Raw genomic sequence first — 15865 nt, forward strand, 5'->3', positions numbered from 1 at the left:
GTCCTTTTATGTGTGACTTGGGCATGCCACTAGAGCATGCCTCGCTCTCCTTAATTATTGTTCTTCCCTTTAATTAAGTGTTCATTTCCTCTCTTTTAATATTTCAGATCAACCAAAAAACATGTAATTATGAATCAGTCTTAAAACCTTATTTCAGTTTGCCAAACACACATGAAAGAAAATTTATTTGACTAGGAAAAAAGCATGTGAAATAAATTGGAAAGTAATTGAGCATTCAGTTTTATGAAGTTAGTCATGTTATAGTATCATTCAGAAATCTGGAGAATTTTTAAGGTCTTTGGTTACATCACTCATTTTAAAGTAATTGAGAAGAACCACAGTGTACAGGGAAATGAACGCTTTTTTTTTTAAAGATATTACTGATATAATCATCATACTTAGCTTATAATGCTTAAAACCTACTCATAAATATTAGGTTGTACCATAAAAATATCTAAATTTAAACTAAATTAACCACAAGAGATTACAACTTTTAAGAATAAAGTATGTTTCATATTTCATTTTAATATACAAAAATAAAAATCTTAAAGATATGCTAGATAAGAAGGTATTAAAATAGAAATACTGATATATGTGGGTATGTTTGTATTTTCACTAATAACCTGAATTTCAAAATAATTATGTATTAGATTACATGATTATAAAGTTTCATTCGTTTTTTCCTCTAGGAAATTCTTCTTCTGGGTCTTCTGAAAATTGTGGAAAGTGATGTTACTATGAGCCCGTCACAGTATCTGACCTTTCCATTGCTGCATACCCCAAGTTTAAGCAATGGGGTCTCACCACCAAAGTGTCCCGGGATCCTAAACAGCAAGGCCATAGGCTTACTGCGAAGAGCACGAGTTTCACGGTCTAAGAAAGAGGCTGACAGAGGAAATTTCCCCCATCGGCTGCTTTCCTCTTGGCACATAGCTCCAATCCACTTGCCATTGCTGGGGCAGAACTGCTGGCCACACCTGTCAGAAGGTTTCAGTATCTCACTGTGGTTTAATGTGGAGTGTATCCATGAATCTGAGAGTGCCACAGAGGAAGGAAAGAAGATAAAGAAAAGAAACAAATCCTTGATTGTACAAGACAGCAGTTTTGATGGAGCAGGTATGATGACATGATTATCATTTGTACAACAAGGTTTTTTCAGAGGGCAATTTTAGTGGAGAGTTAAGATATACAGTAGTGTTCTAACTTGTTCTTAATGTTCTTCACCTTAGAGGGCCTGATTTACCAAAGTTTGAATTCCAGATAGCCTTAAATTTGGTTCCTTCTGTACTTTTTGTCCTGGGGGTGGGGGACAGGTGGGATGCTGCTGGGGTCATTAGCCCCATTCCCTGCCTCTTTTCAGGTCCTGTTTCTGGATAGGGTGGCTCCTGATGTTAGGATAGGAAAGGCTACAGCCCTAGAGCCACTTTTGTCTGGCATCTGGTTCCAGGCCCTATCAGGCAGCTCTAGTCCACCTTCTTTCCCTTTGTTTCAAGTTTTCTTTCTGGTGTCATGCCTGACCTCAGTGGCCTTCTCTTACTTAGTTCCTGTCACGGGACGTTTACATGAATCATTCATTCTCCAAAGTAAGAATATGATTCATTCCAGCCCTTTCTATAACTGAGGAATTGTTATGCTGCCTTGTAACTGTATCTCCTATAATCAGGGCAAAAATTGTGGCTCAGCGGCAGAGCACTTGCCTAGCATGTGTGCAATTTGATTCTCAGCCTCGTCACCACATATAAATAAACAAAATAAAGGTCCACTGAAAACTAAAAAATATTTTTTAAAAAAGCAGTTTTTGGTGGAGGGAAATAAAATAAGTAGGATAATTCTTAAGGCCCATGGAATTAATATAATAATAAATATAATAATTGAATGAGACAGATGTTGAGGATTTTATATGTACATGGAAATGCAGACATCACTAACTATTCATCCTAGAAATCTTACCCACCCCTTGAAGACTCTATTTTAGAACATAAGCCCCCACCCAATGTCTGATCTCCATTGATCTGTACATGGAAAGGAAAATTCCTAATGGCACAGTCAAGATTGAAGCAGAGGGAAAGTACCATCTAATTTCCACGGTTGGAATTCACTTTTCATAAATGCTTTCCATGTTACTAACAGCATAACAGTTGTATGCTTTTATGGGTTAGCCTTAGAGGCTAAACTTAAAAAAAAAAAAATCTCGTCAAATAATTTGTTTCAGGTAGTTGTAATATCTTCTGTGGACGAAGTTTGCCCCCTGAGAGTGATAGTGCTGAAAGGGTACTGCCTGTCACGGCATTGCCGCTGCTGCCACCACTGCTGCTACTGATGTTTAACACGCCTTGTGCCCTTTTGGTTTGTGTGCTGCTTTGCCCAGCTCTCCCTGTGTTCATTTTTAACCCTGATAACAAGTCAGTAAGGTGAGCGCTCACACTCTCCATACCTGTAGCTGAGGCTAAGCAACATGATCAAGTCACATAGCTGGTAAGTGGTGGAATGGGACCAGGCCCATATGTGTTTAATTCCCAGGCTTAAACATCACTGCTCTGCTGAAAGCAGATTGCTTTCTAATGTTGTAGTTGGGCATTCCCAATGTGAGCAAGATCTTAATAAAATGAATAATTGTACACAACTACTGAGAAAAGTAAAGATCCGAAAAATTTTTGAGAGATCTTTACTCCATGCGAGACCCTGGGTTTGATCCTCAGCATCACATAAAAATAAAGAAGTTAAATAAAGAAATTGTGTTCAACTATAACTAAAAAATAAATTTTAAAAAATATAAAGATGTATTAGAAAACATTTTAGAAAGGTTATTGTGCATAAATACTAAAAAAATCTAAAAACAGCAGACATATATAAAAATTTTTGAAGAGAAATGAAGAAAATATTGCAGTGATATCACCTATTCTGACATTGAACTGTATACATTTGAGGAGGTTATTTAACCTCTCAATTCTGTCACCCCTAATGTAGGGATAATAATATTCATCTCCTAAGATTTTTATGAGCCTTAAGTCAAGAAATATTTGCTGTATTCCTGCTCTCTAATTCCTAGGTTCACACTGGTATTTGTTTTGTTCTTTTATTTGTTCAGGTTCAGATTTTATATAGAAATGTTTTTTAAATGTTAAAACAGATATGAGTTCTCTATATCTATCATATCTTGGGCACTGGTCCTCAAAATAACTATTGACTAACTCTTCCTCTTTAGGACTGTTGCCACTATGCTCAGAGGAGTATTCTTAAAAATTGGTGGTTGGGCTGGGGATGTGGCTCAAGCGGTAGTGCGCTCGCCTGGTATACGTGCGGCCCGGGTTCGATCCTCAGCACCACATACCAACAAAGATGTTGTGTCCGCCGAGAACTAAAAAATAAATATTAAAAATTCTCTCTCTCTCTCTCTCTCCTCTCTCACTCTCTTAAAAAAAATTGGTTGTAATTATATCTGTTGACAACTAATATTTATGCAGTTTAACAATAATTAGTAATGTTTATATTTTGTAGGAGTCTTAATAAGCCTTTGGATGTGCATTTTGGTAGATCTTAACATAGCTTTACATGAAGTCACAGGCATCATAGTAATAAGTAGTTCATTCATATATAAGCAGGGTTCAAGTGGTGAGAGAGAGAAGTCAGAATCAATAACCAGATAGTGCTTAGCTGTAAGCACTTACCTCTTTGACTTAAAGAAACTATAATGTAGAGTTTTAGAATCTCTTAGCAGTTACATTCAAAGATCACTCACCAGGGAATCTAAATATTATTTTCAAACAGTATAATATGATCAATTTTTATGACAATTGTGGAGTGAATTTGGTAGTGTGAGGTATATGACAATGTTGTGTGCTCTCTGGACCAGGGTTAATGATGTTAAGTGCCAGTCAAACGATAAAGGCAGCTTGGTGGAGATGGTAGTAAGTAAGATGGTAGTGAGGTGGCAGCCCAACAGTCATGCTCACTACTGCTCTCAGTCATTATAGACTTTAAAACATAGTAACTTGTAAAGTGCTCGATAACTGTTGGTGTGTATTATGCTCTTTTGGAGTTGGCATCTAAACTTTGGAAATATTGTTATTTGGAACAGGTGAAGTTCAGACATTTCAGGTAAATACTCTGCTACAAATGAACCACCATGCATCATATTCTTTTAAATTTATTCTTTGCTCAATTTTTATGAACTGTTTTACTGACCATTCTAACGTGTTTTTCTCATAGAGAACGAAAAACCAGAAGGTGCAGAATATACAAATCCCAGTGAAAGACTCATCGAAGAAGGCTGCATTCATTTAATTTCCCTGGGATCCAAAGCATTGATGATCCAAGTGTGGGCTGATGCGCACAATGGCACTTTTATCTTCCGGTATCGATTATCCTTAACCCCTAATGAATAGATGTGCATTTCAATAATTTAGACATTTAATATGAGAGCCAATAATGTGAAATAAGGCCCAAAACCAAACAAACCAATGTGTTACTTCAGAATATGTATTTTATAATGTTAGAAATGTTTCTAGGTATCTTGTATGCATTAGCTCTTCTCTTTTTCAATCAAGTGAATCTACTCTCAAAGTAGATTAGACCTCCAGTATGTTCAGGCATTTGGACATTTATTAAAATAAATGTGAACCAAATGTTACATTGTAATTTCTAACAAAGACAATGACTATGTACATAGAAATAATATTTGTTTACAAACTGATTTCGAAATTATTGCCCTAAATTAACACCAGCCAATGACCCTAACCTATCTTAGCTCATAAATTGAGGTAATAATATAATAAAATAACTGATATTTTTGGTGTAAGACAAAGACCTACTGACTTTTCAAGTTAGTTTATTTAAAAATAGAACTGATTTTTAACCTCACTTAAATATTTAGAATTGTAGTTCCTATGTATGTATTAAATAATAAAGTCAGAATTTTCATGTTTTTCAGCCAATCTGTTTTCTTCCCTTTTTTTCTGTAGTGTATGCATGGATTCAAATGATGATATGAAAGCTGTTTTACTAGCACAGGTTGAATCACAGGAAAATATTTTCCTCCCAAGCAAATGGCAGCATTTAGTACTCACCTACCTCCAGCAGCCTCAAGGGAAAAAGAATGTACATGGGAAAATCTCCACGTGGGTCTCTGGACAGAGGTATGAAGCGTTTTTTAAGAATACATATTAATCTCAGTCATAATTTTAATTAGTCTATTATAACTCTAGAAAGAGTTCAGAAAACTGAAAGTAAAATTTACTATATATTAACATAAAAAATTGTATTAGAGTTGGGTTTTTCTATTTATCCCTTTCATACAAAATAAATCTGCCATAGAATTAACAATTAAGGCTTAACACAGTGGGTCTGCTGTATGCATGCGTTCTGCTCTACAGATTCAACCAACCTCAGACTGAAAATACTCAAGAAAAAGTTGTGTTTATAGTGAATATATACAAGGTTTTTTCTAATTATTCTCTTCACAATTCAGTATAACAATTATTTACAAAGCATCTATGTTGTATTAGCTTTGATAAATAATCTAGAGATGACTTAAAGTATACAGGAGGATATGGGTTATATGCAAATATGCCATTTTGTATGAGAGACTTGAGCATCCTCAGATTTTGATCTGCAGAGGTCCTGGGATGGAGGACAGCCCCCTGTGGATACTGATGGATGATTGTATTTGTGTTTGGGGAGAATGCAGAAATTCTGGACATTTAGATATTTATGTACAATAAATATTAGATCAAAGAATAGACTATAATTTTATTCCTCAAACCCATGTTTTAAAAAAATTCACAAGGAATTATTTAAACAAATTGGCTAATAAAGCTAATACCTTAATTAAATTAGGCTCCTAAGAGAAATTACAATGAATAGAGAAAAATGTAAATGAAATTACATGACTGTAAGAAAAATGGCTGGAAGAGACTAAATTAAATAATGAAGTGACATGGTAAAGATATTTGAGAGGGTATACTGACTACCAAGCAGCCAAGTCTAGAGCTGAGCCCACAGACCATTCTACAGTGTGTCCTTTAGCTAGGTGCTTATACACATCTTCTAATGCCCAGAGCAGGCTAGACCACAGAAAGAGCATGCATCCTTAGCACAAATCAACCTGTTCATCCATTCATCACATTTATTGAGCAATTACTGTGTGCCTGCCATTGCTGTAGGAGGCTGCAGGAATTGATTACTTTTAGCTGTCAGGCTTCAATGATGGAGGAAGGCAGGGAGAAGGGGCTTATGAATGTCTCTAGGGTAGCTGGTCCACAGTGCCTGCCATAGGAAAGAACAGGTTTGGTAGTTAAATTAAGAATTCAGCTTTGTTTTATTCAGTTAAGAAAATAACTAATTAAAGCCTAATATCCATATTCCAAATAAATGCTGTCTGGAAAGTTCTCAGTCTTCACACCTGCCTAAGCCTGAAATGGCAGCTGCAGCAATCAGTAAACTTGTTTGCAGAACATTGAGTCAAAGGTGGGGCTGTGAGTGGATGCCTCTTTCACCTCTTGGACTCTCTTATTTCTGGAACTCCTGACAAGGGTCAGCCATTGTATTAAGAACTTTACATAGAGTATCATTCTCCCCAAACACTATGAAGTTGGTGTATTTACTCTGTTTTACGTGAGTCAGTGAAACCCAGAATAGGGTAAGGTAGCTGTCCAAAGTCATGGCACAGGCAAGGAGCACAGCTGAGATTTGAACCCAAGCTCTGACCCTAACTGGAGCCCATGCTTTCAAACCCTGTACGGTAAAGCTGTGCAGCCATTTTCTAAATCAGGCTACCTGACAGATATGAAAACTAAGTATTAGACACATTTAGAGTGAGAGATTAGATTGTCATCACAGACCACAGTTCTGAAATTAGTATGATCACCTGATTAATTTTCTTTGTCCTTCCACTTATTTCTACATTCCTTTGAAGAACATTTTTTGTCATTTGGTACAAGTTAATGACTTAATTAGCAGAGCAGTGAGCATGTGAACAAGGGCAAAAATATTCTCATATTCAGTGCTTTTGTCACTTTCTGAGCTATAGATTAAAATTCAGCAAAGTAGCAGGATACAAAGAATAACTTCTTAATAATACATAATAACAACTTAAAATGACTTATTAATATCTCATATAAGTTGCGATTTGATGAACAACACATAAATATGGTAGAAATATATAAAATAGTAGATAGTTATTGAATTTTTTTGCATTTATCTCGCAGTAGGTTTTCATTCACCCTTAAAAATTATATTATCAGGGGCTGGGGATGTGGCTCAAGCGGTAGCGCGCTCGCCTGGCATGCATGCGGCCCGGGTTCGATCCTCAGCACCACATACCAACAAAGATGTTGTGTCCGCCAAGAACTAAAAAATAAATATTAAAAAAAAATTCTCTCTCTCTCTCTCTCTCTCTCTCTCTCTCTCTCTCTCTCTCCTCTCTCACTCTCTTTAAAAAAAAAAAAAAAAATTATCATACTGTCACCAGGTGGCAGTAGTGTTTTAGTTATAAACATTTTTTTGTACCAAGGATTGTCTAGACTTAGCCTATTAAAATAGTTAGTTTTGCTTGTGAAATATGAAACATGAAAACAAAAGGAAAATTTTAAATAAATATATACAAGGTTGAATTTCTTAAAAGGACCTAACCATGTTAGTTTATTCTAAATCTTCATCTTATTCACAAATTTTATCTAGACTTTGTCTTAATAGTTTACCTTCATTATCTTAATAAGAATTTAAGACATGCCTAAAGTAGGGGTGGAGCTTGACACTCATCAGTTTCACTAGATGAAGAAGTCCTCCTAGCTTCCTTGCCTATCTATGAGGAAAGTCTTGCTTTTCCTGTCCTTCATAAGCATCCCTGTAACCTTTATCCATGGAGAAAAAAGACTAGTCCAAAGTTCTATAATCCTAAGCATTTAAAAAAAATGTGGATAGCTTTGGCATTTCAGTGGTGAGACAAAGCAAAGCTTGGTGAAGTGACATTCTATTTCTGCTTAGTCTTCAGAGTCCTTTCAGAGGATATGAAATTTTAGGAATTGTTTACCAAAATAGTAGACTTCTTGGTAAAATTAGGGGAGGGATGGTTGGTTTGTTTCTGTAAACCAGGAAGGCACATATGCAGAAGTCCAACAGTGACAAAAACTTGGAGTGAATGGCTGGTCACACTCCCGTGACCTATTGTAGACTCTTCAGTCACCTTTCCTTTGTCTGCCTTTCTGTGGCGTGTGGATGGGCAGCACCTCTCACCCAAAGCAGAACCAGCATCCTCTCTTCCCATCACCAACCATCTATACTGAGCCAAGAAGCAGTATTCAAGAATGTCCCATCACTAAACAGTCATACTTTAAAATGCTTAATTCTAGTACTCCCTGAAATCACTGTCTTGACTTTGTTTTCAATGCAGGAAGCCTGATGTCACTTTGGACTTTATGCTTCCAAGAAAAACAAGTTTGTCATCAGATAGCAATAAAACATTTTGCATGATTGGCCATGGCTTATCATCTCAAGAAGAGCTTTTGCATTTGTCTGGAAAATGGGACCTGGGAAATTTGCTCCTCTTCAATGGTATATTTTCCCCTTGAAAGCATTTCCAAAATTTTCTTTCTTTTAACAAATGTTAAACTAAGTACATTAACCCAGCTAAAATGTAGATCTCTGTTCCTTCACCTGTGTTTAATAAATAGTATATTCCCAAGATCCTATGATGTACTTTTGAAGGACTTAAACCTTTTCAAATGTGGATCTTACGACTGAAATACATTAAGTGCATCTCCCTCTATCCCACTCCAAACATTAAATCAGCATAATTTTACAGTACTGAAAAATGCAGTATCAGGACTAGTAAACGTAGAATGGTTCTCTCTTTTATTTATAATTTTAATGTTTCCCGTCAATACTAAATTTGCCGGGGGGGGGGGGGGAATATACAAGTTAAATATATGTCATTAAACCTGGCATATAGTGGTATTTAGATAGTGCTTTTTGAAATATGGGAAGGAATAAAGACATCAATTCAAGTTTATTTTAAAATGGAATTTACCAAAATATAGTTTCCATTTATTAAAAACAAAAAGCAAAACAAAACCAAAAGCTTATTTTCTGATTGAAGGAGCATGTAGTGAATAGTTGATAGAATCTGGCAAAAAGAACCCCTGTCCTCTTGTCCTCCGTGACAGATTCTGCTTCAGTTTTTAAGTGACTAACTGTATTTCTCTGCTACTCAGGAGCGAAGATTGGTTCACAAGAAGCCTTTTATCTATATGCCTGTGGACCCAATCATACATCCATAATGCCGTGTAAATACGGCAAGCCCATGAATGACTGCTCCAAGTATATTAATAAAGAAATTTTGCGATGTGAACAAATCAGAGAACTTTTTATGACTAAAAAAGATGTGGATGTTGGTCTCCTAATTGTAAGTTTTAATTTTAGAAATTTAAACTTTAGAGTAAACTTTATATAGGTATATTTATTGAAATATATAAATACCATGCATTAGATTTCTAATTTTTCATTTTGTTCCTTAATATTTTCTTACAGTATTTCTTACAATATTTTATTTTTTTCCTGAAAAAATACTCAAAACACTTTGTCACTATGTCATAATTTCAGGTTTTAAATTTATATTTTTCCTTGGAATTATATTTCTGTAATAATTTTATCAGTTTATTTTATACCTAGTAAAATTTCAGGAAAAATGTTTGTGATACAGTGAAAATATAAGCCTTATATACTTTTTATAATATTGCTCATTATATTTCTTTTTCATTCTTAACAAATAAATACTAATGTTCATTTATACTATTAGTTTTAATTACATGTATCAGATTTTTGATAACTGATTTTTTAATATTAGTAGAAGCTAACAATATTGCCTTCAAAGTATTGCTAATATGATACTCTCTGTTTTGTTTTGTTTTGTTTTTAACATTATTCTAATGTTTTGTTCTACCAGTATACAGTTTAGGAGCTACTGGTGAGGATTTTGCATTAATAACAACTAGAAAACAGATTTCTTAGTCTTAGAAGAGCTACTAAAAACTGGTACATCTGGCCATGAAACTGTTCCTCCTCTTGTTGTCTTATTGTGTGGGGTTTTGGGTTTTTTTTTTTTTTTTCTTTTCTTTTCTTGGAATGGGGGGTTGGTTCTGTTTTTGTGGTGCTAAGAATCAAATGCAGGGTCTTGTGCACTCCAGGCAATGGCCATGCCACTGAGCTGCCTCCCTGGCCCTTCCTCTTGTTTCTTGTGAGAATTACAATTGTAGGCAGAGATTTCTTACTTGAATCAGGCCACTATTTGGGAATGTATTTGTTATTGTTGAGATTTATGTTTCAAATAAAAAATTATATGTAGCTCAGTGGCAGAGTGCTTGCCTACTATTGGGAGGCCCTGGGTTCATGCCACAGCCCCCTCCTCCACAAATAATTTTATAATTCTATAACATTTGACTAAAGGAGAAATTATAGTACATATGTTTTGTAAAACACATATACATCTTAATGCTATCAAATATATATCTGTGGCAAAATAGAAACAATGGATAACTGTGGAGTTTATCAGAAGTTCTGACATTAGGCATGTAATCTCTTATCTCTAAGGAATACTTTTACATGGTGTGTGCAGAGTGGGCCTGGGTAGGTTTTGGCTATCGGCTATTATCAGGTGGGGACCAGAGATGCTAACTGGTCTAATTACCAAGGTCCACTCACTGAGAAGATTCACTGATGTTTGGCAGAATACCTGGATAGGAGCTTCTGATGGAGTGGGTCTGTGGTGTGGCCAAGAGCATGCCTTTTTGGTAAACTCCTGTGTGACCCTGCTGCTACTGCTGCTGCTGGTTGGGGTCATGATTTGAGATACTCTGCTTTAGGGAAAGTGAGGTACTCAGACAAGTATTTGTTCAAGTAATAATTTTATCTCAATCATGTACAACAGACTGTGTAGGTTCTTTAGCTGGTTTACAGATATACTTGTTGGTGTATGTATCTGATGAAATGGTACTTAAATTGCCATGAATCAAACATGACTAAAGCCCAGGATTCCCTCCGCTTGTATGAGAAGACACCAAGTATACATGATTTCCCTGGGCCTGGGCTGCGCAGCTGCTGCCACTGAGACCACCTCAAAGTTCATTCTGCATTTAAAACTTACGTTACTTTTTAAAGTAGTTCGAAAAAACTTGGCAGGGAGCTAGAAACTATTCAAAACTACCATATGAATGGGAGAAATATTGAAAGTTCTACTTAATTTTATTTAGTTGTGCTGACAGGCTGGAATTCTATTCTAACACAAAAATGTAGTTTAGAGTCACTTTTAAATTAATTATAGGCCCATGAGCAAATCTAAAGCCAAAATTTCAAATGATTTGACCAGGGTCTCCATATTCCTAAGTGCTTAGGACAGTGCTTTGTTTATAATGAGTGTGGTCTAAGACTTAGCTGTTATTAGTAGTGATGGTAAGTATGATTTCATGCTTATTCTAAGCTGACCAAAGCTGGAATCCTTCTCAATCTCAATGTGTTTATATTTTCAGTCACAACTTAGTGACAGTGATTTCCCTTTGGGAAGCAGCCTTTCTTCTCATGTTCATCTTTATTCAGTGTAGTAGCCATTAAAAAAGCAAAACAAAACAAAACAACAACAAAAACACAAAGATAAAGACTACCTGGGTGTCTTTCCACTTTGAAATATTTATTTGCCAGTTGATGACTTAACCTTTTAAACTTTGTTTTGTAATTAAAGGAAAATATTTGTGTTTCAGGAAAGTCTTTCCATTGTTTATACAACTTATTGTCCTGCTCAGTATATCATCTATGAGCCAGTGATCAGACTCAAAGGTCAGGTGAAAACCCAACTCTCTCAAAGACCCTTCAGTTCAAAAGAAGTCCAGAGCATCTTGCTAGATTCTCCTCAACTAAAAAACCTCCAACCTACTGAGTATAAAACGATTCAAGGCATTCTGCACGAGGTTGGCGGAGCTGGTATCTTTGTTTTTCTCTTTGCTAGGGTAAGACTCATGGATTATAGTTTTGTCTAAAAAGAATCTACTTCTTTTTTTTTTTATATTTATTTTTTAGTATTCGGCGGACACAACATCTTTGTTTGTATGTGGTGCTGAGGATCAAACCCGGGCCGCACACATGACAGGCGAGCGCGCTACCGCTTGAGCCACATCCCCAACCCCAAGAATCTACTTCTTTATTATTGATTAAGAGTTCTTTATGAATTATAAAAAAAGCTACACCTAACCATACTAAGATAAAAATCTCATATTAAGGATGACATAAAGCTTTCTGCAACAGATGGTTAAGGTTTCTTCTAATTTATGAAGATTTTAGAAGTTTTCTGTTATCCACAAATGTAATTAGAACAATCAAATGTTAAATTATGAGATTTTAAATTGCCTTTGGAAAAGAATGCATGCTACAGTAATGGTGTAAAGAAATTTTTTTGGTACTAGGGATTGAACCCAGGGGCACTTAACCACTGAGCCATATCCCCATCCCTTTTTATATTTTATTTAGAGACAGGGGCTCGATAAGTTGCTGAGGCTGGCTTTGAACTTGTGATCCTGTTGCCTCAGCCTCCCCGAACCACTGAGATTACAGGCATGCACCACTGCACCTGGCAAGAAATGTAATTTTAAAAATTAGATTTGTGAAAAGTTATCCCTTAAATTTCCCAATGCATAGAGAAAAAACTCCAAAGGTCAACAAATAAGTGAAAGAAAATTTTTAGTTTATTTGGGTTGGGAGTTTTGTTTTTTTAAAGAGAAGAAATACAAAAAATTTGATATGAAAGAATGTAGGTAATCACATGTGTTAAATTTTTAGTCTCAACAGATTAGGAGAAAAATATATTCACCTCTTGTTTTTAGGTTGTTGAACTCAGTGACTGTGAAGAAACTCAGGCATTGGCACTGCGAGTCCTGCTCTACTTAGTTAAATTCAACCAACAGAGAGCTCATGAATTAGAAAATTGTAATGGGCTTTCTATGATTCATCAGGTGTTGATCAAGCAGAAATGCATTGTTGGCTTTCACATCTTGAAGGTATGACTTCTTAAAGTCAATTCCCATAGTTTCTGTGGGTGATTCTCACCCTTCATTACAGTATTCCAGTAAGAATCTTGGGTTTCAGTGATTCCCGAGAAAAATGAAGGAAACTCATTATTGTATATTTAAGCAAACTCATGTACTCTTTTGGTTCTTTCCATCATTCAAGTAATTACATTTTTCATTTTATAAAGCATTTTAGACAAGTAGGAAAAAACTCAAAGAATTTTAGACTTGGCTGGACTGTAGATGTCCTCAGGCTGGCTCCTCATGCTGTGGACTGATGGTCTCCGTCCCACAGTTTTGGAGGAGATCATAGTTTATAGGAACCAGAGATGTACGTTTGTATCAGGCAGTGCTGCTGTAGTTAGTTTTAAAGGTATAAATGCCTAAGTCATTATATATTTAAATACTCATCTATCTAAAAGCTGGATGGTAACATTGTGAAAGTATTTCTCTGTGAGTACTGGTATTAAGGCAGAAGTTGATTTTTCTGTCCTTGCTCCCAGCCCCACCTCTTTAAACTGTCAAGATCATTTCTGACATAAATCCTTACTATTAATAGCAGATCGTTTCCACTTAAAAAATAAAAATAAGATGTGGATGGTTTTTGTGTCTGAAACTGAGTAATTGCTTACAAACAGTTGGAAGTTCAGGATTTTCTGTTTATTTGAGTTGCAACACAAAACAAAGACACTTTATGAAATGGTGAATTAGTAGCTAATATTCCTTTTAATGTTAAGACTGCAGATTGAAAACTTAATATTTCTATTGATTGTTTGTCTAACCACTCATTAATGCATCTCATATTGGTGCTGGTTTTCCATAGACCCTTCTTGAAGGTTGCTGTGGGGAGGACATTATCCATATCAATGAGAATGGAGAGTTCAAGTTGGATATAGAGTCTAATGCTATAATCCAAGATGTTAAACTCTTAGAGGAGCTACTGCTTGACTGGAAGATATGGAATAAAGCAGAGGCATGTAAAAATATATACTTCTTTTTCATTTTTTATTGTGTTAGAATGCACATAACATAAAATTTACTTGTTAAACCATTTAAGTGTACAGTTCAGTAGTATCAAGCATATTCACAGAGTTGTGCAACATTACCACTGTCTTTCTCCATGATCCTTTCCATCTTGTAAAGCCACAGCTCTGCACCTGGTAAACAATAACTCCCCATTTCCCCTTCCACAGCCCTGCAGCCATCATTGTATTTGCTGCCTCTGTGGACTCGACTACTCCAAACAGCTCATCTAAGTGGAATCATATAGTGTTTGTCTTTTATAATTAGCTCACTTCACTTAGTGCAATGTCTTCATAGGTTCATCCAGATGTCATAGGTTTAAATTTCCTCCTTTTCCAAAGTAGAATAATATTCTATTGCATGTGTCTACCACATTTCACTTTCCATTCTCCATCCAGGGATATTTGCCTTTCTTCCAGATCTCAGCTATTATGAATATAGATAGATGTGTATACCCTCAAATATTCACCTAATCATTCTTCTAAACCACAGAATGAATTTACTACTTCAGTGTAATATTCATTGTAAGTGGAAATCTGGGATTATTTCCCATGCTGAGTTTTGAACAGCCATGGTAATACTCAGTTGGAGGGTCATGATCAGAACTTGCGCTGGCTCAGAATACTACAATCAGGCAGGAGCACATGGTGCATTTAGATCCCTTTTGGGACCTACATTTAGCATAAACTCCAAAAGAGGGTATTCTAAGAGTCTGGGGAACCAGGTCCAAGAGACAGAAATGGATGTCCTTTTGAGCAGAGGAGCCACACTGGCCAGGATGCACTGTCTGGATCATGCCAAGGGCAAGACTTTGTCAGAAGCATGAAATAACGTAGAAAGACAGTAGGTCTAGGCGTAGCATCTCAACACCTGAAGTGGATGGGCTGGTTTTCACGGGACTCATCCAGGGAATGGGTACAGGGCTGTTTACTTTCTGCCTTGGCTTTCAGCACTTGTAGTGGTATGGGGTCAGACAGGCTGCTCACTTCTAATATGGACTGTGCCTATTAAGTGTGGCAGGGTTTTAGAAGTTACTGGTGATATTATCTATTTTATTTATTTATTTATTTATTTATTTTTGTAGTTGTATATGGACAGCATACCTTTATTTTATTTGTTTATTTTTATGCAGTGCTAAGGATTAAACCCAGTGCCTCACACATGCTAGACAAGTGCTCTGCCATAGAATTATGGCTCAACCCTACTGGTGATTTTTAAAAAACAATAGATTGTCTGTGATTAGTTGAAATATAACAATATTATCAGCAAATGTAATTATTTGAAGAGCTATTCTAAGTATATACCTTTAGAATTTTTTAAAAATTGATTATTCCCACTGGATATGGTTGTGTGTGCCTGTAGTCCCAGTTACTTGGGATTGCAGGTTCAAGAACAGCCTCCACAACTTAGCAAGACTCTGTCAAAATAAAAAATAAAAAGACCTCGGAGTGTACCTCAGTGGTAGAGCACCCCTGAGTTCAGTTTCCAGTACGAGAGAGAGAGAGAGAGAGAGAGAGAGAGAGAGAGAGAGAGATTATTCCCAAATTTGACTTGGCTTTCGGCAGTTGTAGTGGTATGGGGTCAGACAGGCTGCTCACTTCTAATATGGACTGTAATGAGTTGTGAAGCCAAAAAAATAAATAAATAAAAAAACTTTTCTAATCTATCATTAATAAAAATTAATTAGCTAAAAATTTCTAGAAAATAATTATTTTTCTACTCATTGTATAGAAAATTTTTATAAAATTGTTGTTATATGAAGAGGAAGTCAGCCACAAACTTAAAAGTATTAAAAA

General features: G+C 35.8%; 1 protein-coding gene across 1 annotated transcript in view; it reads left to right on the forward strand.

Moving 5' to 3' along the window:
- Nucleotides 1-15865, forward strand: part of LYST (lysosomal trafficking regulator) — a 159627-nt gene that overhangs the window by 52072 nt on the left and 91690 nt on the right. The window contains exons 12-19 of the mRNA XM_081297182.1: nt 690-1116; nt 4210-4354; nt 4962-5135; nt 8390-8550; nt 9210-9400; nt 11748-11993; nt 12864-13037; nt 13870-14019. Of these exons, the coding sequence (XP_081153308.1) occupies nt 690-1116; nt 4210-4354; nt 4962-5135; nt 8390-8550; nt 9210-9400; nt 11748-11993; nt 12864-13037; nt 13870-14019 (1668 nt within the window). The remainder of the gene's footprint in view (nt 1-689; nt 1117-4209; nt 4355-4961; nt 5136-8389; nt 8551-9209; nt 9401-11747; nt 11994-12863; nt 13038-13869; nt 14020-15865) is intronic.

Source organism: Spermophilus citellus, assembly GCF_964194105.1.
Source record: "Spermophilus citellus genome assembly, chromosome: 6".
In the NCBI taxonomy this organism is placed as follows: domain Eukaryota; kingdom Metazoa; phylum Chordata; class Mammalia; order Rodentia; family Sciuridae; genus Spermophilus; species Spermophilus citellus.